This window comes from Echeneis naucrates, chromosome 16 (assembly GCF_900963305.1).
Source record: "Echeneis naucrates chromosome 16, fEcheNa1.1, whole genome shotgun sequence".
Taxonomy (NCBI): domain Eukaryota; kingdom Metazoa; phylum Chordata; class Actinopteri; order Carangiformes; family Echeneidae; genus Echeneis; species Echeneis naucrates.
In genome coordinates this window covers 14,292,435-14,315,931 of record NC_042526.1, presented here as the reverse complement: position 1 = coordinate 14,315,931, position 23,497 = coordinate 14,292,435, and the positions used below count along the sequence as shown (strand labels likewise).

The 23,497-nt window shown below is 44.4% G+C and overlaps 1 protein-coding gene across 2 annotated transcripts; it reads right to left on the bottom strand.

Annotated features, from left to right (window-relative positions):
• Positions 1–5,020: 5,020 nt before the first annotated feature.
• tle3a (TLE family member 3, transcriptional corepressor a) lies at positions 5,021–22,970 on the bottom strand. 2 transcript variants are annotated; one of them, XM_029522120.1, is made up of 21 exons: positions 22,557–22,970; positions 21,887–22,038; positions 21,197–21,297; positions 20,917–20,980; positions 19,480–19,524; positions 15,368–15,430; positions 14,971–15,075; positions 11,237–11,441; positions 10,794–10,801; positions 9,135–9,257; positions 8,954–9,004; positions 8,712–8,864; positions 8,116–8,248; positions 7,833–8,008; positions 7,661–7,734; positions 7,326–7,575; positions 6,623–6,870; positions 6,368–6,515; positions 6,103–6,253; positions 5,839–5,915; positions 5,021–5,559 (listed from the first exon to the last, which is right to left on the bottom strand). In XM_029522120.1, the coding sequence occupies exons 2-21, from the start codon at positions 21,908–21,910 to the stop codon at positions 5,452–5,454; spliced, it is 2,307 nt and encodes a 768-aa protein (XP_029377980.1). In that variant the 5' UTR covers positions 21,911–22,038; positions 22,557–22,970; the 3' UTR covers positions 5,021–5,451. The 2 variants fall into 2 exon arrangements, with proteins under 2 accessions (XP_029377980.1, XP_029377981.1); XM_029522121.1 differs by having other exon boundaries at positions 15,001–15,075.
• Positions 22,971–23,497: the final 527 nt, after the last annotated feature.

Genomic DNA, 23,497 nt, shown 5'->3' with positions numbered 1-23,497 from the left:
TGGAAAAGCACCTTCACTTTTCTGGTGGTCACACCCCAAAATGTCCCTAACAAGTAGGATATCTGCTTCTCTTTGAATTGCATTCACTGAAAACCACAGCTGTTTGTCACAGCTGTGCCCAGCTGTTTTAGAAAATCATTTGACATCCACTAAATAAAATATAATACGAAGTTATGGTAGATGGGCTAACACACTATTAGTTTTGGCTCTTGCATGGAATTTGCATTACATTAAGAAAAATACCAAACGAAGCAGCTCCCTCCTTTAAGTAGAAATGACTGATGATTGCACGTTTTCCATGAGTTAATCCATAAAGCTGGACGAACCACGGTGTAATATCCCATAAATATGTCCCACATTACATGGACATGTTAAATACCACCGCAGTACTTTATATTAACACGGATATTTCATCTTATTTAACAATAACAGACACAAAGCACCATGGAGCTAAAGAGGTGAATAATATGATGGCCCTGAACTACATCTGTGATGTAGTGTTGAATTAATTCAGGCAGATATTATTGACATAAACTGGAATAAATCCACATTAACAATGCTGGGAATATCCTTGATATTCCGTGGACAGTTCACAGTTTGAACTTTGCGGTAAGTGATCAGGCTGTTACTCAGCTCCATGAAAACTAAAGGATATCTCAGAAGTAAACACAGGCAGAAGAAAGGGCCAAAGGGAAATCGGGCTCCTACCACTTTACCTCAATACCACCATTTCCTCTGTAATTAGTCATGTAGCATACACACCTCCAGCTGTGCCTTAATCAAAGTATGTGTGGAAATATAATTAGTATGTTTGCATAATGCACATAATAAAGAAGTACTTGTAGTCGTTTTGATCTCAACATCAAAGAGCATGTTGGGTCCTTCGCAGGGCATTAGTATCACACAAATCTAATTACTTTGGGTATTGAATTACTGGATTTTAGTGGGTACTTGGAACAAATATAAGGGATTGTCCCAACAGTCCTCCGGCCTTCCAGTTGAAAACAGCCTTTAGAAAAGGGCATATACGTGAAAAGACGGAGAAACAACATACTGATAATGTGTGTTTCTCTGCTCTTCAGGATGCATCAGGAGGAATTAAGGTTCCCCTCCAGCTGCCATGACTCAAACCTGCCTAGTGCAGACAGTCCCTTGACCTCAATATCTAAAATAGCATCCAGTCCATTACAGTGGCTGTGCCCTCCGACTAAGCTCTGAGACTCCACACGGTGAAGTGCAACATCAGGTTCTCATGTAGAAAGTCCTGCGAACATCAGTAGTCTGAACACAGCAGTGGCAGCAGAGGTGGTGGTGGTGGCGGAGGCGGAGGCGGAGGCAGCAGCAATCCAGCCTAATCCAAATGAATCTGGGTCTCCCAGGTTTGTTCATCCTGTTTGGAGGGTGATGACTGCTCTGCTCTGCTGGGGTGCTTATCTGCTGTCAGTGGTCGGCGGCTGTACAGGCCTCGTGTTATCAGGGCTCAGCCTGCTCAGGGATTGGAGGGCCCATGGAAAGTAAACATAAAACCTGTCCTTTGCTTATCTATATCCCAGGAGAGTGTGTGTGTGTGTGTGTACATGAATGTGTATGTGTTGCTGAGTGAGGTAGTGTGAGATGCTGAGGGAGAGAGAGAGGGGGAGGGATGCGGGGGGGGGGAAGAGAGAGAGAAGCTTGTTTCCATAGCAACCTACTTCTTTAACCCCCTCCACCCCCACCCCTCCCCTCCCCTCTCGAGCTGAACCCTGGTGGTCTTTGTGTAATGCGATTCCACTAGAATGCACTGTGGATTAGAGCTGCACTGCCTTCGGGCCCTAGGCAGGGCAACAGTGAAGACATTATTACCCAGATCAAATTCTGTAATCACTAGGCACTGGGGGCTTTCACATCCATTGCAGATAAAACCTAGGACTGGCAATACTCAGGTGATTAGGGGATTAATATTCTGCATTTCAGAGCGGTGCCAGTTCCTCAGTGTTGGGGGGGAGAAAAAAAAAAAAAAAGAAAAAACCCTGATTCTCTACATGATGGATGGGGGAGGGCAGAAAACAGAATGCCAGCGAAAAGAAGCAGCCAGGATTCTGGTGGACTGTGATCAATGCCTGGTAGCTATAAACTAACTAACTAACTAACTAACTAAATAAATAAATAAACAGCATTCAGAGTGGTTTGCATGTGCAAACCCATATATTTGCATTATAGACCCCCTCTGATTTTTTGTATGGTCTTGGCTCACAAAATTAGAACAGAAGTAGCAAATTGGACTGTCTGCTTGTGTTTTTAGCAGCTGTAAAAAACTTAGACCACTCTAGCTCCTCAGTCCGAACTGTAGCGTTCCTCTAAATAGAACGGGGCAGCTTGGTCTTTTCGCATGAGAACCTGCTGAAAGCACTTCATTGTGAGGTAGATCAGTGGAAGGCGAGACAATGACCCCTCAGTGTCCAGCAATAGGCACTCAGAGGTACAACCTTTCATCTGCAGATATTCTACTATTTGATTAAGTGAGGAAGAAAATTCTACTTGAGCAAGGAGCTTAAGCCACAAATGCACACAGGAAGTACACACTTCAGCGATGTGGGAAAAGAAAGACTATAGCCTTTAACAAATGAGCCTGTGAGAGCAGAGCATGGCGGCTGGCTCCATGCTGAAAGCATCCGGCCCTGCTTTTGTAATCTAACAACAACATCTCTGAAGAGGCAGCCATATGAAGGGCTCACAGCGTCACATACACAGTCCTAGAAGAGTCTCACGCTAAAGTGGAAGGACTAGGCCATTCACCTCATCCTGCCCAAAACTACTTAACTACCAAAAGAACACTCAAGAGAACTCAAGAGCAGTGTTTGCGTCATATTTGTGAAGTGGCACTGCATAAAATCTCTGCCTCATTGAGTCGGTTGTGCGGTTTCAGTGCGAGCACACTACAAAGATACAACCTAAAATGTAGTGGTAGATGACAGTGACCACAGCGATGGTATACCATAAGTTTGAAAAAAGTACCAAGTTGAGGCCCTCAATTACTATCGGAAGCTCAGTAACTTTCTGAGTTAAAGCCATCACCAGCCAGTCCTACCAGCCTCTCTAACAGCACCCAGAATAGCTCAGCAGTTCTCCTGAGACTGTTGTCAACTCCTATCTGGATGCATTTACAGCCATTTACCGACGGACGTCCATTTACTGTTAAGGAAAGCCTGTAAGTAAATCTGTATGTGCTGCAGACGCTGACTAGAGCTCTCCCGGGCAGCGCACGGGGCAATAACAGAGAAAAGAGAAAAGTAGAGCCAGCACTAGCCAGTTTCTGGCGCACCTGACAACAGCTGCCAGTTTAGCTGGGTTAGGCTCCCTGCCCCATAAATAAGATACATCTAGAAATCCAAATCTGCCCTATTTAAAGGACATTATATTATATTCATTATTTTGTCAAGAGTTAGATGAGATGATCTAAACTCTCAAACCTGTGCAGTGACTACAAAGCTGCAGATGACCAGTGCAAGCCAGTGTAGTTTAGCATAGAGATTGAAAATGGGGGGAAACAGCTCGACAGGGTCATAGAGATTGAAAATGGGGGGAAACAGCTCGACAGGGTCATAGAGATTGAAAATGGGGGGAAACAGCTCGACAGGGTCATAGAGATTGAAAATGGGGGGAGACAGCTCGACAGGGTCTACACAAAGGTAATAAAATCAACCTTATATCACCTCCAAACCACAACAGTAAACAAATGGTTACTTCTTTAACACTGGACATAAAGAGAAGCAGAATAAGATAACATGGTGGTTGTTTAGCAAGTCATCTGTCAGACTTTGTTTTGGTCTGATAGTCTTTTTTTCATCACCTTGATGTTTGCTACCCAACCACCAGAGACACCGTTATTGTACCAAACCAAAAAAAAAAAAAAAAAAAAAAAACAGTTCGCACTAACATACAAGAGACATCTTATAATTTCATGAAATGTTGGCATTGTTTTGCAGTTGAACAGAACCTGTCTAGCTGTTTCCTTTTGGTACAGGGATGACTGCAGTATTGATCATCACATCTATCTCCTGATGAAAACGCAAATGCATAATTCACAAAAATTTCAAACATCCTTTAAAACCTACAACAATAGTTGAAAGGAGCCAGCACTGTAGAAATTCAGTCAAGATGATTTTATATAAAAACAGTTTATTGATTTATCAACAACTGTCAACTGTACAATCCTTAGGGATGATGACACGTGTATGCTACACAGTGTAATGTGTGTCTGCAGAGATCAGTCTTGCCTACGAGAAGACTGATGGAATATTATGAATTACTGAAGAAAGCAAACAGCATACCTAAAATGTCAAATGTTGTAATGGCTTTGCCCGCCACCTTTATAAGTAACCATGTAAATCTTGCATATCAGTCACAGAGTCAAACAAGAGAGGCAATAATTAACTCTTACAGACTTATGACTAAACTATGCTGAGTGGAAAAATTAAGATTCATACAATAGTCGGGTCACCAGACGAAGCTCAATTCACAGCTGCTTCTCCACAAAACCCATCAGTCCTCCAGGTGATAATTTCCATTTTAATGTTACTGAATTCAGCCAGTGTTCAGGGACCGGTCTTCATTTCAGCGCTGGATTTGTGCTGATTGGGGCCAAAGGGACGAAATATTTGGAAACCACGATTTTCTACTTCTTCCAGTCTGAAAATGGGCATTTCCAGAATTCTCCACTGCTAAAATCCATTGGACAAACGTCTGTGTTGTGTTACATCAATTTGCGAAGGAGGAAAAAAAAAAAAATAAAAATAAAAAAAAGCCGTTGTCAGGGAGGAAAAAAAAAAAAAAAAAAAAAAAAAATCCAAATTAGATTTCCGAAAAGGTCATTCTGGACAACGAACATGGGAGAAGGGAAAAAAAAAAAAAGGCAGGAGGCAAAAATTGAAATAGAATATCCTCTTACAAAGTCCTAATCTAATTTCCATCCCCAGAGGGGACAGAAAATCACGGAGAGAACAAGAAAGAACCATCACAAGCGTAACTGGACACCAAAATATAAATCTATAAAAGGCCTTTTATTTCTCCATTATGTACACTTTTCACAGGACCTCCAAGGAGAAGCTCCAAAGTGAAGCGCCGCTTCTGGTTGTGTCATGGAACTTTATCTCCACATTAAAAAGGACGAATAAAAAAGAAATATCCAACAAACAGAAAAACAGCAAGACATTATTTTCTTCTTAGTGCCTTGGGGAACTGCACTCACTGTACAAGTGTTAGCTGTATGAGTGAGGAAGGGCAGGGCCGAAGGACACGGCATCCAGGGCCACAACAGCACCAACATCCATTTCAGTCTGGCACTGCCAAACTTCCTGGCCATCCACCCTGGGGCTGCAGGCAACATCCATGCTGTCTGTGTAAGGGAAGGTAGATGGAGGAAGAGTTCGCTGTTCACGAACATGAACGGGCTCCAATCCAAAGCAGTCTGCTCTAGTAGATCACTTCATATACAGTGGCCTTCTTATCACCAGAGCCTGTCACAATATACTTGTCGTCTGTCGAGATGTCACAGCTCAGGACAGATGAGGATTCCTTGGACTGAAAAGAGGATTGAAAAACATTTTATAGTTTAGGAGAGAGTTAACAAGCTCAACTACATTTTAGAGAAGATTAGCTGACTGCAGGGCAAGATTAGATTGCGATGACAAGTTCTGGCCGGATGCCCCTCAAAAAGACTTCTCTGTCAGGTCAATAATTCGGGTTCAGTTTTCACTGATAGGAGAGTCCTGTCAGGCAGCGGTCACTGTGCCCTTCCTCCCAGGTACAACTCTGAATAGTTTTGGACTGGCTGCAGACAGAATGCATTGATCTGCATACCTGGAATATGCTGGCGCCATAAGGAGTCCTCCAAGCATTCAACAGATTGTCTTTCCCAGTGCTTACGAACCATTTACCTGCAAAGAAAACAACCACACAATCAACCTCGTTGGACGAAGAGGTGTTGGGAAAAATGAAAAGTCACCAGGTCTATAACTTTAAGAACACAACAGAAATTCAAGACTGTAAGAAGTGCTCTGAAGCTTTAGCATCAATTGAAATAAGTGAGACTAAGTTCCCTCGTTGCATGTGTGTGTTTCATACCACAATAGGCGAACTTGAGAGAGAGGACGCAGCTCTCGTGAAGGTGGAGCTGATACTTGTCAGGCTTTGAGTGGTGGAGCACCTCCACGTTGCTGCTCTCCATGCCTACAGCAAGCCACTCTCCAGTTGGACAGTAGCCCAAGGAGAAGATCTAGAAATGGGTCCAAACAGTAATTAACAGATCTGGGCTGAAAGGAAAACATCCTATACAATCGGTCTGAGGGCGTGGGTGTTTTTCTGTGTTGCTCATATTCATCTGTCATACCTGTGAAGTGAAGTCATGTTGCTGCAGCTGTCGACCCTCCCTTAGATCCCAGGAGCGAACAGTGTTGTCAAGACCACCTGTCCACAGCTTAGTGCCATCATGGGATATGTCAATACAGCTAGCACCATCCGTATGACCCTGGAACTGCCTACAACCAAAGTCCAGCATTTATTATTGAGTTTTGAAAATTACTTGCAACAGGAATTTCTGTTATTGGGCAAAAGCCCCACACAGTGAAACAGTGTTTTTTCCGACCTAACGAGAGTCTGGTTGTGCAGGTCCCACACGGCAATGTTTCCATCACTGCAGCAGGAGAAACAAACTTTGGCGTCAGGACTGATAGCCAAGGCGTAGCATGCTGGGGCTGAGGAGGTGAGCTCAGCCTTGATCCGCGGTGTCTGCGAGGCCAGATCCCAGATGGTCAATGTGCTGGCCTCACCTCCAACAATCAATGTGCGGCCATCGGGCAGTAGTTTACAGGAGCGGATGTAGTTATCCCTGTTCTGTGGCACAGAGGACAAAGCGAATCAATTCATGCTCAGGGCAGCAGAGACGGATTTACGGAAAACTCAGGGGAAACAGGATCTGTCATGATAAATAACCTTGGGGTACTCCCAAACTTGGACTTTGAGGACAGGCTCTTATTTCATTGTATTTATTAGTTGTTTTTTTTTTTTTTTTTAACATCTTAAGTCTCAACTTTTTTTAGGAAATGTTTAGTGATGTTTATAATTTTCTTCCTTGTTTAGTGCCAAAGCATTCCTCTATTTAACATTAAGACAGAGTAATAGCATTAGCTTGAGTTGAGTTATCAAACTGCCAGTGGGATGTGTGCCCTCGTGTATAACAAAGGCTTATCCCATTGTTAATGAAATGATGTTGCGTACAAACAGTTCACAACCTTTAAAACAACTGCACATAGGTAAAAAAGTGTGAAAAGGCTCAGCAGCTTACTCACCAGACAGTCCAGTTGGGACACAGGGCTTTTGCTGCCAGGTTGGCTAATGTCCCAGATTTTGACACAGCCTTTGCCACCAGTGTAGACATGGCGCGTGGGGTTGCTAATTGTAACAGCGCACACCACCTCGCCGTGACTCAGTGTGTTGATCTGACGTGCGTGGCGAGGAATGCCAGGGCCGATCAGGGCGTCAGGTGGGAATGGCACGGGTTGCATTTGACCATCTGCGCTGACGTGGAAGGAGTAAGCGCTGTAGAAAAAGGTGGAGCTGTGTTTTACAGCTGTACTCTGTTAAAAAATATATGACCATAGTACCTCTTCCGTGAAACACTTACGGTTTACCACCAGAGATGGATGTGAGGCTGGCTGGAAGGCCTGGGGCTCTCATGTGGGTGTGAGGATCAAACCCCTGAAAGATGATGAGATTGGTCAATAACGGATCCCCTATAGTCCCATTTCTAGGTGACCCCAAATATAGTTACTTAAAAAGACAGGAAAAGGTGTTACCATAGGGGAGCGCCCATATGCTGCAGCAGCCGCAGCGCTCATCTGAGGGGAGATGTGCAGACCAGCATACACACCAGGACTAGTCAGGCCGCCGTTCATTTCATGATGGCCCATCATGGCAAAAGGAGTAGGGTAAGAGCCGGCAATGGACAGAGGGGTACGCAAAGCTGGGGCTGCTGCAGACAGACAGGAGAGGGGTATCGGTATGTCAACATTATGGTAAGTTAGAAGAGGATGGAAAAAGTATTATCCTGGTTGTCATAGAGGAAGGAATGGTACCAACCAAGAGCCTCCATGCCTGGTGGTTTGCCCAGGATGGGTCTGAGCCCGGGAGTGGAGCTAGTGCCAGGGGTAGGGGCATCATTGCGGGGGGTGGGGGTGTTGGATTTGAGTCCAGGCGTGGAGGATTTGTCATTCTGCGAAAAGAACGAGAGAGCAGGCACATTCACAATCCCAGAAAGCAGGCACTGCGCAGACTGACTATTTGAGAGCAAACTGAACTTAATCCAATCTAGTTCTGACAACCCTCATAGTCCTGCAGAGCCATAAACTGCTATTTATTCTAAAACCTATTATGGCCACAATGGAGATGGGGCCGTTTTTATCCCCTTACTGCTTCAGCTTTAATCTTTTGGTGAAGCAGAGGAAAAAATCCTGGAATAGTTAAATACATTGAGCTATTAACAGAGAGGACCTAACTGATCCTGATGCGGGACAATATTATCCTGACGTTTAGTCATGCACTTAAAACACCGACAGCCATTCCTAATCCACTGCAGAAAACGTCCTAGATTTATTTCCACATATCCCCTTGCTCTCTCTGCAATTCTCATTTAAACCCGTTCTGTCCTACTTTGTTGATAACTCTTGGTGTCTTACATGACTGAGCTCCTTGGCCTTGGATGATGGGGTGCTTCCAGAGGATGCCACTGATGCAGGGCTGTTGGGTGTGTCCTTCTTTGGTGGGCGGGGCTTGTCAATGCCATTTTCAGGTGGCGAGTGGGCCGGGCTTGCACGCGGAGTAGCAGGATCCTGGAGAAACACAGCAATAGAGTTTCACATCAGTGCAACAATGTCACCTCATTATGCCATTTACAATTCATTCATGCAACACAACTCACCTCATTCGACACATCAACCACCAAGTCATCGCTTTTCTCTCCATCGCTGTCCTGTAAAGACACTTGATAAATTAGTGACCCCAGAAAATCTTATTTAATATAAATCCTTTGAGGAACGTCTCTGGCTCCAGATGGGATTATGGAGTACTTAAACATTTTTCAAGAAATGCTGAAGACTCACATATCTGCTCATGCTGTCCTTCTCTTCCACTTTGCGTTTCTTTGAGTCCAAACTGTAGTCAGATGAGCTGCGGTGCTTCTCACTGGCTGTGCGTAAGCTTTCTGATGGGGATATGGAGTTATTCTGCAAAAGATAAAACACTTTATTAGCATTTCCTCTTCCAATCTAACAGAGAGCAGTGACTCATTCATCCATCACAAATTCACAGAGAACACGCTGCGCCAATCCAAATACTAAAAATGTCTCATTCACTAAACTATGGATGCGGCAGACTCTTAAAATGCAGCTGTAGGCCAGCACTGACCAGCACCCTGACACCAGCTAAACCCAACCCCACACACAAGCCTCTCCCTGGACACACAACAGAATGGGCTGTTATCTGAACTGAATGGAGGAGGGCTTGTTTTCTGAGCTGGGCTCCCTCCTCCTCATAACTGGACAACAAACAGCCTCACAGGGACATAAGCAGTGTGTTGTTGCCGAACAGAGGGTCTTTTCTCCAAAGTCAGTCAGGCTTGGCATAAGAGAGAGAGAGGGGGAGGAGAGACAGAGAAGAAGAAACAGACTGAGATGCAGAGAGAAAGTATATGTTGTGGGCATTGGGCATTGATTGCTACAGTGTGCTTAAGCACCATGTCAGCTCTGGCTTTGAGCTCTGATAAAGCAAGAGAATCTATATCCTGCCAGTGGGCATGGCAGCGTGGGACTGACTGGTGCTTCTTCATGGAGCCTGCCTGCCCACACAAGCTGGAACAGCTCACTCCAGACACCAGCAGATTGGGAGGAACTAGGCAGGCGTCCAACAGCGTTCACAGGAGTTTGCCATTTGCCTGTAACCCGCCAAGTTCTGCTGATTCACTCTGTCCCTTCTTCTGCGGACGAAAGCACCAACATGGACTCAGTCAGCAGCAGCCCAGAGAGGTGGACAATGGCCGAAGGATTGGCAGTCCAGGCAGAGAGCCACTGGCTGCATAATGGCTGACTTTTAAAGAGATGCTTAGCATGACTCATTAACCAAAGTCACCACTCTGCTATCAGATGACCTGAGACAAGAGCAGAGAAACAAACAGGCCTGCTAATCGCCTCAGGAGTTCCATTTCTTCAGACATGACTGCACTCATTCAGCTGGCCCGGCCTACAGAAACACAATCTCACAGTACCATCACAAGCCATCAGAGATCACAGCCGTTTAAATAAAATGCTTTAGCAGCTCCAGACAGATGGGGTGGAGAGTGAGAAAACAAAACAATCCTCCGTTTTTGTTCATAAATATTCACCACATGCCAAGGAGGAGAAAGAAAGAGTGAGATGGTAAACAAGAGAGACAGTAGAAGGGATCAAACAAATCCTTTAAGAAGGGGAAGTCCAAGGCTTTCTTTAAATGTGATGAAATTACAAGGCCTCTAATCTCTTCAACATGATACCAGTCATTTCCCTTCTGGATTGAACACATAGGACTTCCATTTCAAACTTCCTTTCTAATTAATAATTTTACTGATAATAGATTAAAACATGACAACGTCACAGTAGGATGTAGTTAGCAGGAATTTCTACTTGACATTTGCAGTGCAAATGTGTGATGTGTGATGTGTGATGAATTGGAAAATTGATTAGAATACATAAATAAAAGCTATAAGGGGGCGGGGTTGAGATACTCACCGTGCTCTCTGTATTGCCAATATAACAAAAGTGGGCGAGGCGATGATGAAACCAAGCAGAGCAAAAAGAGAAAAACAAGTTAGTTAGGATATCATAACAGATACTTCTGGCTGAATGTGTGAGAATCAACTGCAGGGCACAAGGCCCCTCTTATCACTGTGTGTTAGAGCTGTTGAATAGCTTATACAGTCATTGGCTGGGAATGTACCAGCTCATTACCCAGGCAGAATGTGAACAGACAGGATATGCTCCTCACCTACAGGTCCCAGGACTATGCTCCAGAGACAGAGACGCATTCCGCACTAAATGATCTTTTGTTTTTTGTTTTCTGTCTAACTGTTTAATCTATGTGGTGTTAAAATTAACACACTTCATTTTTTGTTAAACCAGTTTAGCAGCTCGTACCCAAATCGAACACCATATGCCTGAGATTAACTCCTCACCTCTATGTTCGAGATCATGATGGTTTTTCTCGTCCTTCACTGGGAGGTGGGCTTGGCTGCCCAGGGCACCAAGTGCAAGCAGGCCCGATCCAGAGCCTGTCACAGGGGGGATGCCAGGTGGCTGCAAGCCTGAGGGGTGAGGTGGCAGCTGGACTGGAGGCCCGTGAGCTGCATGGGAGAGGTGCTGCGCCTGGAGCTGCTGTTGCTGGAAGGAGACAGGGAGACAGACAGACACCGAGTGGGTTGGAGGGAAAAGGCGAGGCGAAGATGCCACGCACTAAACATGAGGCTGTTCAGTTAAACCCGAGATGATATTAGCACATTCACACATCTATAACTGTCAGGTTCAGGCAGCTATCCCCCTCACCGCTATTTTCATAGCAGGCCAGGGTGGCATAAGCCCTAGGTCTGTGCTGAGGAGAGTCCAAGTTATGACCAACAATCAACTGCTCAGTGCATCTAATGTATGAGAGGCAGGGTTCGAGACCCTTGATTACACAGCATAAGCAGTGCATGATGCATTGAAAACAGAATAAAGTAAATATTTTATTCATTCTAGATGAATTGCAAAGAGCAAAATAAAGTTTCCACCGCCGCTTAACACGAAAGGAATACTTCATTTCAGGTAAATCCGCACTCTGTAGTGCCACAGCATTCCTACGCCATAACTAAGTTGAGCAATTCTCTTAAGGAACATGAAGCTGTGTAGGAATCTGTCAGCCTGTGGGCTAAACAACTATCTGCTTTTGAAACACTTCAAAGAACACAACCAGCGTCTATTTACTCCTCTCATATTTACGTTCCTGGATTAACAGAACATGAATCATTTGCACACCCAAACTTTAAGAGATGGAGGGAACACTAAGTGCTGGAAGCTGGCACTTCCTCCCTCTCTCACTCACTCTGAGCATTTGAGTGTGTGTTTGTCCAAAGGCTGCTCCAGGAGCCAGGACCAGGGGCCCCATGCTGGCACTCAGTCAACCCTCCAATATTCACCATCAATATTTGAAAGGCACAGGGAAATGGATGGGAGTTAAAAGGCACTCAGCATGGAAGTAAGCAGTTTAAAGCAAGGTTAAATAATACTTAGCTGAGACACCAATAAAAACATCAGCAATTTATTACCCGTCTACAAGCCAGCTGAATAATTCAGCAGCTGTTACAGCATTCACCTCCTCTCTTTTACAAGACAGACCTCAATCAGTGACCATTTATGGCCATTTCAGGCATATTAGGCACTTAATGTAATGACTGGATTGTGTTAGTGGTAGAACACAGTCACACGTGCACAACATTATACTAGCACAAAGTTAATACTTAAACAAAGTAAGAGTTTGCTTTTAAATGAATCTACAATGGATTTTACAAAGGACACATTAACTCAAATATGTCCTCAAAAAAAAAAAAAAAAAAATCATATCTGGAGGGTATTTTTAATTGCTTCTTGCTTTCTGCGGAATCTACCCTGGGGGTAGAGAGGACTAGATCGAAAAATAGGGAGGTCTTTAAGTTGCAACCTTGTCCTTTGCTCCACAGGACAGATGTCAATCCAATTATAAAAAATACCCAGGGTAGAAAGAGAGAGAGAGAATGGAGAGCAAGCAAGAAAGCCAGTGTGTTATAATATTGTGTCCATGAGGGAAATTAAGGAGCCAGTTCATTGGCAGGGGAGAGCCATCCTTGCTTATTGTGTTTAATGAGGCACTGATGGGTAATATGCATGGGTGATCAGCAAGAGCCCTCATTAGAGGGCCATAAATGAAGACAATAATAAATAAAGAAAGGAGTCTGGCCTATTTCCTCTAATTTAATATTCCATGATAAAGACCGACTCTTTGCCCCTTTTTTCCTCCCCCTGTAGGCTGTGTGTCGCTAAAGGACAAAAAACAGATGGGCAAAACTGAGCAAATGTATTATGATGCTATCTAGTGTAGTAACTAAAACTAACTTGAATAACATGCATAGCACTTGGACAGAGAAGTGCAATGCTACATGCATGAGCGCTTTAAGCCCAGATGTATGAACAACAACAAGGTACACACAGACATGACTGACCATGAGGAAAGGAAAAGGTTCGGGGCTACAGGTGCTCTGGATGCCCTCTCTACATCACTGTAAACTAAAATAGGCGTGGTTACCAAAAAAAAAAAAAAAAAAAAAAAAAATCTAAAATCTTTTTTACTTATTGTTCAGCACTCTTTGAAAACAAAGCCTTGGAGTGAATTGATCCTACTGGCCACTGACTGAAAAAAGGTAGGCTTGTCCAAATATTTTCATCTGTTCTCTCCTCACACAGCAAGCACCACCGGTCAGGCTCATCTCAACGCAACCAGTTGCCCTAGTTGCATCCTATTAATGGCCCTCAGCCCCATCAATAAGACATGTAGCTGGCTCCTGGATGCTGCCTGTCTGCCTGGCACGCTCTTTCACCCCACCTTGCTTTACAATATGCATGAGGATTTTGGCATGCCTACAGAGCTTCTCCTCAATGAATAACTAATGGGCGGGTGTTCGTAAAACATACAGTGGCTACATTTTCACCTTCTCTGGTCTGAGCAGCTAGCGTGACTTGGGTGGCTTGACTGTTTCTTCAGTCCAAGTGACTAACATGACAATGTATTGGAATAATGAATTGGCTCATCTAATATTCTATTAAATGCTGATTTTTTTTGTCACTTATAATGGATGAAGACCAACAGATGGCTAGACTGAAATTCAAAAGTACAGCAATATTCCAATATAATATTGATCCAAATGTGAAAACACACATACACAGGAAGGAGCCACTAATCAAATTTGCTTTTCTTGGGGAATAACTGCTGCTTGCAGCTGCTCAGCTTTGGTGAAAGTGTAATAAAGCATCTGTTCAAGTCCAACAGATAAAAAAATAAACAGCTCTCCATCACCTCAAGACACCTACTCAGACAAATTCTAGGGAGCAATTATCCTGAAACAAAAGGTCACCAAGGGGGCATTCATTGAATTCCAATATGTGCCTCCAGTCATCAAGTCAGCCTTTTGGGCCAGCCTCTTATGCATGCTAAAGACTCCACCAGATTCAACTGTAGTAACAAGATCACTAATAGCTTGAACTTTGTATTCAGAGTGAAACCAATCACTTCTCTATTAATAGGGCCATTTGAGTGCAGCTGATCAATGAGGAGCAGATGGTGTTTGGAGCAGAACACCATGCATTACTGCTCAATGCTGTGTTGTGCAAGAAGAGTACAGCAGAGCTATGGCTGCTGACTGCTGTCTGTACTGTCTCTGCAAGGTTGCGGTGCTGGCTGTGTTCTGCTCAACCTCGGCCTCTTATTCCCACAGCTATCCAGGTCAGCAGTGAGGGATGAGGCTCCTCGTTAAAACCTTAGCCAATTAAAGCAATACAGGCAGCAAAGGGGATCTCAAGAGCTCTCAGGCTGGCATTTATAAACACACAACAAGGCAGCGAAGATGCCACAGAGACCAAAACTGAGGGCTAACCTTCCATATAGTATAAATACATTTGTGAAGAATATTATGATAAACTGGAAAAACTGTATTAACACATTAGATTCAATGAGAGGCAAATCTGCACGATAACTTTAGCATGCAATGTGTTAGATTAAATCACAGTTTAGACTACATGGTAAAGACATGGATGCGAAAAAAGACATTTATAGCTAGTAAACACCTAATGTGCAGGTTTGCCCAAAGCCAAGATGAAATAAAAGAATAAAAGGGGGTATACACACTGTGAGAGGCAGATTGGGAAGTCCACGTACCCCGATGATGGCATTCAGCTCGGTCATAGTCACCTGCTTAGCCCTCTCCACTGCCTGAGCAACCTGCTGTTGGTGCTGTGGGAAGACATTTACCCCAAAAAAAAACAAAAAGGAGATAAATGGACAGGCAAACATCTATCACAAACTCACGGCCACTTAGACCCCCTCTCTAGTCCATGAATGTCACACTTCAATACTAAAATTGCAGCGGTGATATGAAATTTAAGGTAAATGCCACGCACAATTACTCTAAATTGCTTAACCTGAAAATTGATTGAGGTAGTATCTTTGGAATACATACAACAATAAGCAATTTTATTTTAGAACTTAACTGTGACACTATTTGGCAGTCGGACTGAACACTCACCTCTTGTGACAGGAAAGGCATAATTTGAGCTAAAATTGCGTTGAGCCGTTTAGCAATCTCTGTCTGCAAAACAAAAGAAGAGCAAAATGAGATGGTAAAGTATGAAACAGACAGTGACTTCATATAACCCCGCCTTTAATGTTTACACCGATTAAGTCAATTGCTGCAGCAATCAGAACTGCTTGACTCAACATCCTCTAAACAGCGTGATATTGACATTTGAAATATTTAAAACATTAGGAGAGCCCAGGGGGATGGAGCACAGCTGTGCTGAGAGTGCACTCCATGCTAAACGGATATGAGCAGGCAGAGTGCTGCTGTGTTGAGAGGATCCTCTCTTGCTCTGCCTTCCTTCCCCGTCATCTGCAATTGTGCTGTCCTGCAGTTAACCTCCGAGTTAAAACATGCAACCACACCCCAGGAAGTGAGGCCCACTAACCACTGTTTACTTACATGTGACAGGGTAGGCAGTTTACATTAAGCTGAAAATTGAGCAAAGATTTAAAACCATAACGACCTCAAGGGTAAAACGCCTCAAATCTTAGATCAATACCATTAGAAGACAATGACCAGTTTGTAAGTGTATGAGTGCAGTGATAGACCTTTGCTTCTCCAAGACCAGGCCAATTTTTACTGCAATGAACTGCCCGGCCCACCACCCTCCCAACCTCCCAACCAGGCACCAAGGCCTGCCTCCATTCTTCTGCTTGTCTACCAACTACCATAGCAACGGCTGCAACCCTATCTTGCTGGGATCATTATGCAAATGGCACCTCTGCTTGACCGTAACAGGCTTTAAAATCATATTACGTGCTTGGAGGCAGGTCATTAAATTGAATTTTCAGCCTGTCGATCACATGAACCTAGCAAATGAATGGTGGATAAAAGAGCAATGGGAGGAGGTGTGCAAAGGGGGTGTGAGCCACCCCCCCTGCAAAAACACAGCACAGCCAGTGTGCTTTGCGTCGCTCTTCTTCCAGGGATGGGAGAAGAGACTCTCAGGTTCAAGCTCAGCACTGGGAGCAGAAAAATAACAGTGCCAAAGCTACATCATCTATGGAATTTATGAGCTGTAGTTCAACCCAGGGCCACTGCAGAACACAAACACATCACAGGGATTTTCTCCGATTTCTCATTTGGAGCAACACACACAATGCACTTTGCGGACTGCCAGCTTATTTATTACACATGGCAGAAATGCCAGGCAGTTTTGGCAGCCAGACATATTACGTGTGAGCAGAGCCAGAGAGATTGGAAAGTAATGTCCAACAGAATGAGACCTGCTGACCTAAGATGCAACATGGATAGCCATTTAGCTGGCCAAGCCAGAAAGATAAAAAGAAAAAAGGTGAAGGATGAAACAAAGATGAAACAAAATAAAGCCTGGAATCAAAGGCAATAATGGGAACTTAATATATGGCAACACTTATTACATAAAGTACAGCAGTTCATAAGTTAATACTGATTACTCATTTACTCTTTGCAAAGAAAGACACTGAACTCCGCCCCCCCCCCCAAAAAAAAAAAAACAAACCCAAATGTGATCTTCAACCAATGAAGTAATGAAAGGGTTAGATAATGGTTTTGTGGGCATTAGCATTAAAGCAATGTAGTAAGTGCTCTAGCAAGGGCTCAAGAAGACCCTTAGAAATAGTTGAAAAGCTACAGAGCCTGTATAATCCATGTTTGTTGAGATAAGCCATGTCAATAGCAGTCGAACATTTGACAGGATTTGTGAAAGCGCCCAGTCCATTCCTCTGTAGCTTAGTGTCATGGTGACAGCTGGCTAGGAAGGTCAGGAGGTGCCTGATCCACTATGCCCTAAACAACTGGCAGCCTCTACTGTCTCACAACACAACATGTAAATACATGGAAAAGGCATCAACTCAGTGCGCCACTGCTGTCAAAATAGATACAGTGCAGTGCTGGGAGTATTTTTTTTTGCTCTGCTGGCAGATAAAAATGGGGCTGTTGCCACTTTAAGTAGATGACAGCCTGGCCCTTGAGAGGCCAGCTTTGCGCTGCTGCTACACAATTACAGGTACTCGGACCTGTGTAGCACCACTTTAAGAGCACTCTCAGTCTGGCTTGTCAATGGTGTGGAGAAAGGTATTCGCCTGTTGCTATCAGTAGTGGTAAAATGGAGCTGAGACACTGATGAGGATTAAATACAGACAGAAACAACGGGTGGCTATCTATAAACAATACTTGACTAGTCAGATTTAAAGGACCCCCAATTTGTCCAAGATGACAACAACACATGTTTCCATTAAACTGAGATATTGGAAAAAGCCTCAGAACTGTTAATGTGAAAAAATCCAGAATAAAATTCTGTTTAGTATTTGACATTATCAGGTCAAAAGCCTGGCTAAATGGATACATGAGTCACGCTTAGGATTAATCTTGACAGCCACAGTCAGTCAGTTGATTTTATTGGCCAACATATGACTTAAATCTTAAAACAATAAACTTTCTAACAAAAACAGCATAAACCATAACCCTTTTCACTACGTCACATCTTAAAATCGAATCATTTTCTGTTTATTTAAGTGGACCTGACACCCAACAGTTCACGCCCTGTAATTATTAAACTTTGGTTCCTCATGACAGACACAGGATGTGTGAGCACTGACAGTTTGGAGAGCAAAATGTTTCTCCTGTCACTTTTCACTGCACGCCTCTTTTATAAGAGCACTGCTGACAGTGCACTGACTGACCACGTTTGCTTTGACCCTGGGAATAGCAGATAGTTTGCTACTTAGCAAATGCTTCCATGGGTATCATGTCCGTGTTACAACTACAGATTACAGCCAGGTCTGATTGAGCCACACCAACACCTAGGCCTGCAAACTCTGTGCGGCTCTTGGAAACAAGCACCAGATGATAGTAATTACTGGCTGACATCACATAGCAGAAATTAGCTGTTTGCATCTACAGACTGTCACGTCTGATAGAGCAGGATCAAATAACAGTGCCACATGAGTCCATCTGAGCCGTGTCAGTGTGCGCATTCTGAAATCTGAATTATGTCCCTGCACAGTAATGAAAAAGGCACGTTTGGTGGAATGGATTTCCTCACTATGGAATAAATCTCCTGGTAGGAAAATAATATGCCTATGTGCATCCAATAATCCATCTCAACCCTGCCTGTTAACCACTCCTCTCCTCCTCCCCTCCTGAGCCGTTAGCCGGGGGAGTCTGCATGGACGGGCCCACACTGTTTGCTCACAAACACTCCGTTCAGCAGGTTAGGGCCCCTCTGATGAATTATTCAAGCGCTTCCATCAGCTCTGTTGAGGTTCCTGATAAAAGTCAGGCGCTAAAATGGATCAGTCGATTAACCTGTTTACACAGAGCTGGGCTGTTGCCCCTCCCCCAGCTCTATTCTCCAACTTGTCTCCGGCTCCCATCCCCCTCCTTTTTTTCTCTGGTTGGCGATAAGTGCCTGACAGAAGCTATCAGAGCGGCCCGAGCCCTGACAGACATGTGGCAGTGTGACACACAGCCCAGACACTGATAGATCACCCTACCACTCCAATTCGCCATGCCTCCAATGCTGTCATTAACCAAGCTAGGCTGTGACGAGACAGAGGACAGCCCCATGGGTGTAAGAGCAGCATGCATGGGAATCTCAGAATTACTGATTCATACAGTCTTTATCTCTTCAAGCATCAGCGTGATTGATCTGTGGAGCAATACGTGATAGGATCTTTTGATGACGATAAGGGCACATTAAATGACTAAAGGACTTTTGCCCCTCTTGCAATTACAGTTCCTCTTAAAAAGAAATATAGACCTATCAGCAAACGTCTCTTCTTAATCATTACAAGTCAAAGGCCGAGCCTGCCAAAGTCTACCTTTAATCTTATCAAACGGCTGGGACAAATCCTGTCTCTACACCACTTGCAAATTTCAAAAGTGACATGGCAATTATACAAGTGGTGATACAAGTTTGCTGCCTTGTTTGTTTGCAGTAGATCCATCTGTTTACAGCCTATTGCTGTTACTCAGTTCAGTTCACAGTCTATAAGCAGCTCCTCCTGGGTCTGACATCCCCTGACAATGTGGAAAATCACTGAGCTGAAAAATATGAGGAACATGATGGTACCTACCTGTTTGTGCATCTCTATGTTCAGCCCGTAGGACATCTCATAATACTGGAATGGAAACAGATTTGGATTTGATTAACAAAGTCGATAAAGTTGCATTTACAATTAAGTCGTGCAAATTCTTCCTAAAGCCAGTTTCACAGGGATTGTTTTAGCTCTTATTTTTAAGTTATAGTCATGGCATTAGGCGTAGGGAATAAAATATAAACAGCAGACAGCCACTAATCAATATTCCAGTTGATTACTGTTCTAATTGCATCAGCTCATGGTTTTGAATATTATGATTGGAACCAAATACAGTCCAGCTTCTGTGGATAAGGGTGATAAACTACAATCAGACAAAAGAGAAGTTCTTTGAGCAGCAGACAGCGAATATCCAATAGATCAATGTTTTGTTTATGGTGCGAGCACAGAGAAGAAAGAGTTAGATTTATTGATTACCATCTGAAGCGCTCAGATCTCCAGGATGTCTGTTTACTTAGCATAACGCGATTGCTCAACACTCTTGATATTTCAAGCCAGGTCAGTCTGTCTGGCTGAAATGTAATCCGTGGAGCCCACAAGTGGCAGCCAGGGCAGAAATGGCTTTCCAGTCAGCGTGTATTTGATGAGGCCAATGCATTATTCAGTCCATTAGCTTCTTTGAAAATTACTCTCAAACAAGAGAGCCATTCTGTCTGAGATCAGAGACCCACAGCCGTAGCGTAACCTGACACCCGTTGCTGGCTGTGGTATACTTCTCTACATGTTTGCCTAACCTCCTCCATGTCAGGCTGACATGTTGTTTTCCTGTGTAAAGAATGTTTAACTTAAACCAGCATGTATTGGTTTAAGTCATCCCTAGCGTGTTTACCTGGGACAACAAAGTACACTGCCAGAGAGGAAACTTCAGATTGTGTCCCGTCTAAGCTTAGTTTTCGCATTACAGGCGCGCCTATGTTTTTCTATATGGTAGCAAAATTTAAAACTAATAATTAAGGTTTGCACAAATCTAAGAACAACTTATTGCAAGGTAAACTGCAGCATGGTCTTGTCCTCCATTTTGTTTGCTGTGGTACATTTTCCCAAAAATGCTGTGGCCCTCCACAACTGGCTCACACCTAATTTATGGCCATGCATACGTGTGAGCATGGAGTCTCCTAGGAGAATAATCAGATCAGCACACACAGAGGGCAACGCTGTAGTCAACCCTTGGAGATCAGGGCCGTGCTATAATGGAGACTCAGCGCACTGCCGCCTGCCTGTCAGGAAGAGCTCCTCCATAACAACCAGCTACATCAAACCCCCCTGGGGGCTCTCACAGGCCTGTACCTGACACTCAACCCGCCCTAACCACCACACAGGTGATCACAATAGCCTGTCTTGCTCCACCCCAACTAGATCTTCAACAAGCCTTGCAATTTGGAGCCATAATTGCTCCCTATTGTAACATAATCTTACCATGACATAGTGGCGCTGCATCTCTGTCTTCTCATTGGCCAGTTTGTCATACTCCACCTTAAGACTAAAATAGAAGACAAGGTGTCAATTTCATGTGTCTCTATCACTTCAATAACACACTCACACTTAACCAGTTGACAGCAGTAAATGGTTTAGAAAGAAACTGCTCTTTTTTTTTTTTTAAAGTCATGCTGAAATCAACAACCAAATATCAAGCTTAACCATTACCAGTTAGCTAGGAGTAAATGTTGATTTTGGTGATATACTTTGTATTAATTACCTGTGATATTGGGCTTGCAGGAACTGAAATTCATCTTTAATCCTGTCACAAGACTCTGCTACAGTGAATTTGAAGCCAGGCTGGCCAGGCTGATGTGGAGGCTAAAAGGGGGTTGGGGGGGGGGGGGGGGGGGGGGGGGGGGGGAGACAGAGAGAGAGAGCGAAAAAACACAAAATCACAACAGTCCAGTAACAATATGAGGATTTATAAATCATTTATTCCATTGTGTCCCATGGTGCTGAATAGTTCTCACATTAGAGACTACTTTCAAGACCACATCTCCGCAGTAAGCAAGACGCCAACACACTAACCAGGTGGGTTTGCTTCACACTTCCCAAAGCTAATAAAACATAAAAAGGCTTCCACTCTTGAAATGAAATCCAGTTTGAAAAATGAATTAAAACCACCACCTGTCCTCATATTCAGCACACTCATATGTTATTGCATGGCTGAGTAAACATCTCCAGGCATGCAAACCATCTGCATCCATTTACCGCTAAGTGCACATTCTGATGTAGCATAAATGCATTGTAATAGGACCAGAAAGAAATGTGATGAGCTGCATTAAAGGTGGAAGAGTCGTTGCGGGGGAAGATTCAGCGGGAACCAGCACGGTCAGGAGCCATGTCAACATCAGCGTGGCCGGAGAAAAATGTGCGCTATAGTAAGAACGGAGGAAGCACTTCTTACCGGATGTCGGCCTTGTGGATACATCTTGAAATGTATCCTTTGTTTATCTCTCCAGCGTGCAGGTCCTTTGGCGAAATGATTCAAATTTGCTCAGAGCCAGTCTCAGCAGACGGGGGTGGGTGAGGAGCAGGAGGAGGAGGTCGAGAAAAACCCTGTAATGAAAAATGACGCGGTTTAATCTGAAGACGAAGAGGGGAGGGAAACAAAAACCCCAACACAATACAGTTCAGTAAGTATTCAGGACGGTTATTAAAGACAGGTAGAGAGAGAAAAAAAAAAAGCAGCACTTAAGTGTGCGCTTCTGTTTTCCTGGTGACCTTATTCGGTCTGTGGTCAGCCATGGACTCAATATATAAACAGTACTATTTAGATGTATGCAAACACAACATGGGTTTAAAAAAAAAATCACGTTTGCATGAAATCCGCTCTTTTTGACGCACATGAGTGAAGACTGGAGTGGAAATATAGACCACCACCACCCCCCCCCCCACCGACGTCTCCAGGCCGACCCACGGCCACGGCAGCCGGGCTTCCACCTCCTACTCGGCCCGGTGGAGGGCGGTGGAAGCGGGCGGTGAGCTGTTGAGCGTTCGCCTACACCGCCACCCCGCAAAAATAAAACAAACAAATAAATAAATAGTCAGAAAAGAGACACCTCTCAAACACATACCCGTGAGTGCTTGTTAACCGTCCGCCCGACTTTTGTTCCCGAAGAAGGAAAGAAAGAGGAAACTGAGCAGGCGTTTAATCCGTCCTAACGTGAGCTCCGACCAGCATCCTCTCCGTCCGTCCGGAGCGCGCCCCGCCACACCGGCGGAGCAGCGGGGAGGAAACGTCGGCGCGGTCGGTCTCGATGAAACTACTTTATCCTCCGAGGAATGTGCGCCCTTTTTTTTTTTTTTTGCGGTCGGTTAATCCAACAGAGGAGGAGGGGAACAAAAAGAAATATAGGCTACACAGATGTATAAACGTGCTCAGAAAAATCTGTCTTCCGACTCGAGCAGGCTGGAGATTCTTTAAAGGCGTAACATGGTACTCTCCACAATCTCGCGTTTCCCCCCCCCCCCCAGAGTTGTCCAGTTTAGCCCGGTTGCCACACACAGGCAGCGGGGCTGAACTGCCGTGAAAGCGCCTATCTGTCCAATCGGATTACTCGGAAGGACCACGGTCACATCTGCCTATCGGAGAGCGACAGACCCCACGTGGGGGTGCAGCGATACATGACATCATCCCGCGGATCCACAAGGCATCATCCGTCCGTCCCACCGACAACAACAGCGGCCGATGATCGGATCCACATTGAACACAAACAGCACAAAGTCCACATTCTCGCTTCATTACTCTGCCGCCCCCCCTTTTTTTGATGTTGTTGTTGTTGTTGTTGTTTCCGCAGAAATAAAGTTAATTTTTGGAGGGGTGAGACCACCGCCGGCGGGACTTTGGGAGGGAGGTGGTGGGGACAACAACCACAAAGACGGGAGGTGTAAGAAAATGTGAAAATGTGTTGTTGTGAAACATCTAGTGAGTCAACCAAGACTACAAATGTTGTGGGGGGGGGGGGGGGTTGATCCCCCACACACACATACACACAAACACACACACCTCCACCTC

Bases quoted from the DNA above. Each gene is read 5' to 3' on its own strand.
- tle3a (XM_029522120.1), bottom strand. From the start codon at position 21,910: ATGTATCCACAAGGCCGACATCCG. The intron at 19,525-20,916 runs GTAAGATTATGT...TTTCCATTCCAG, and splicing joins TGCAGCGCCACTATGTCATG to TATTATGAGATGTCCTACGG. The intron at 11,442-14,970 runs GTGTGTATACCC...GTCTCCTTCCAG, and splicing joins TTCCCAATCTGCCTCTCACA to CAACAGCAGCTCCAGGCGCA.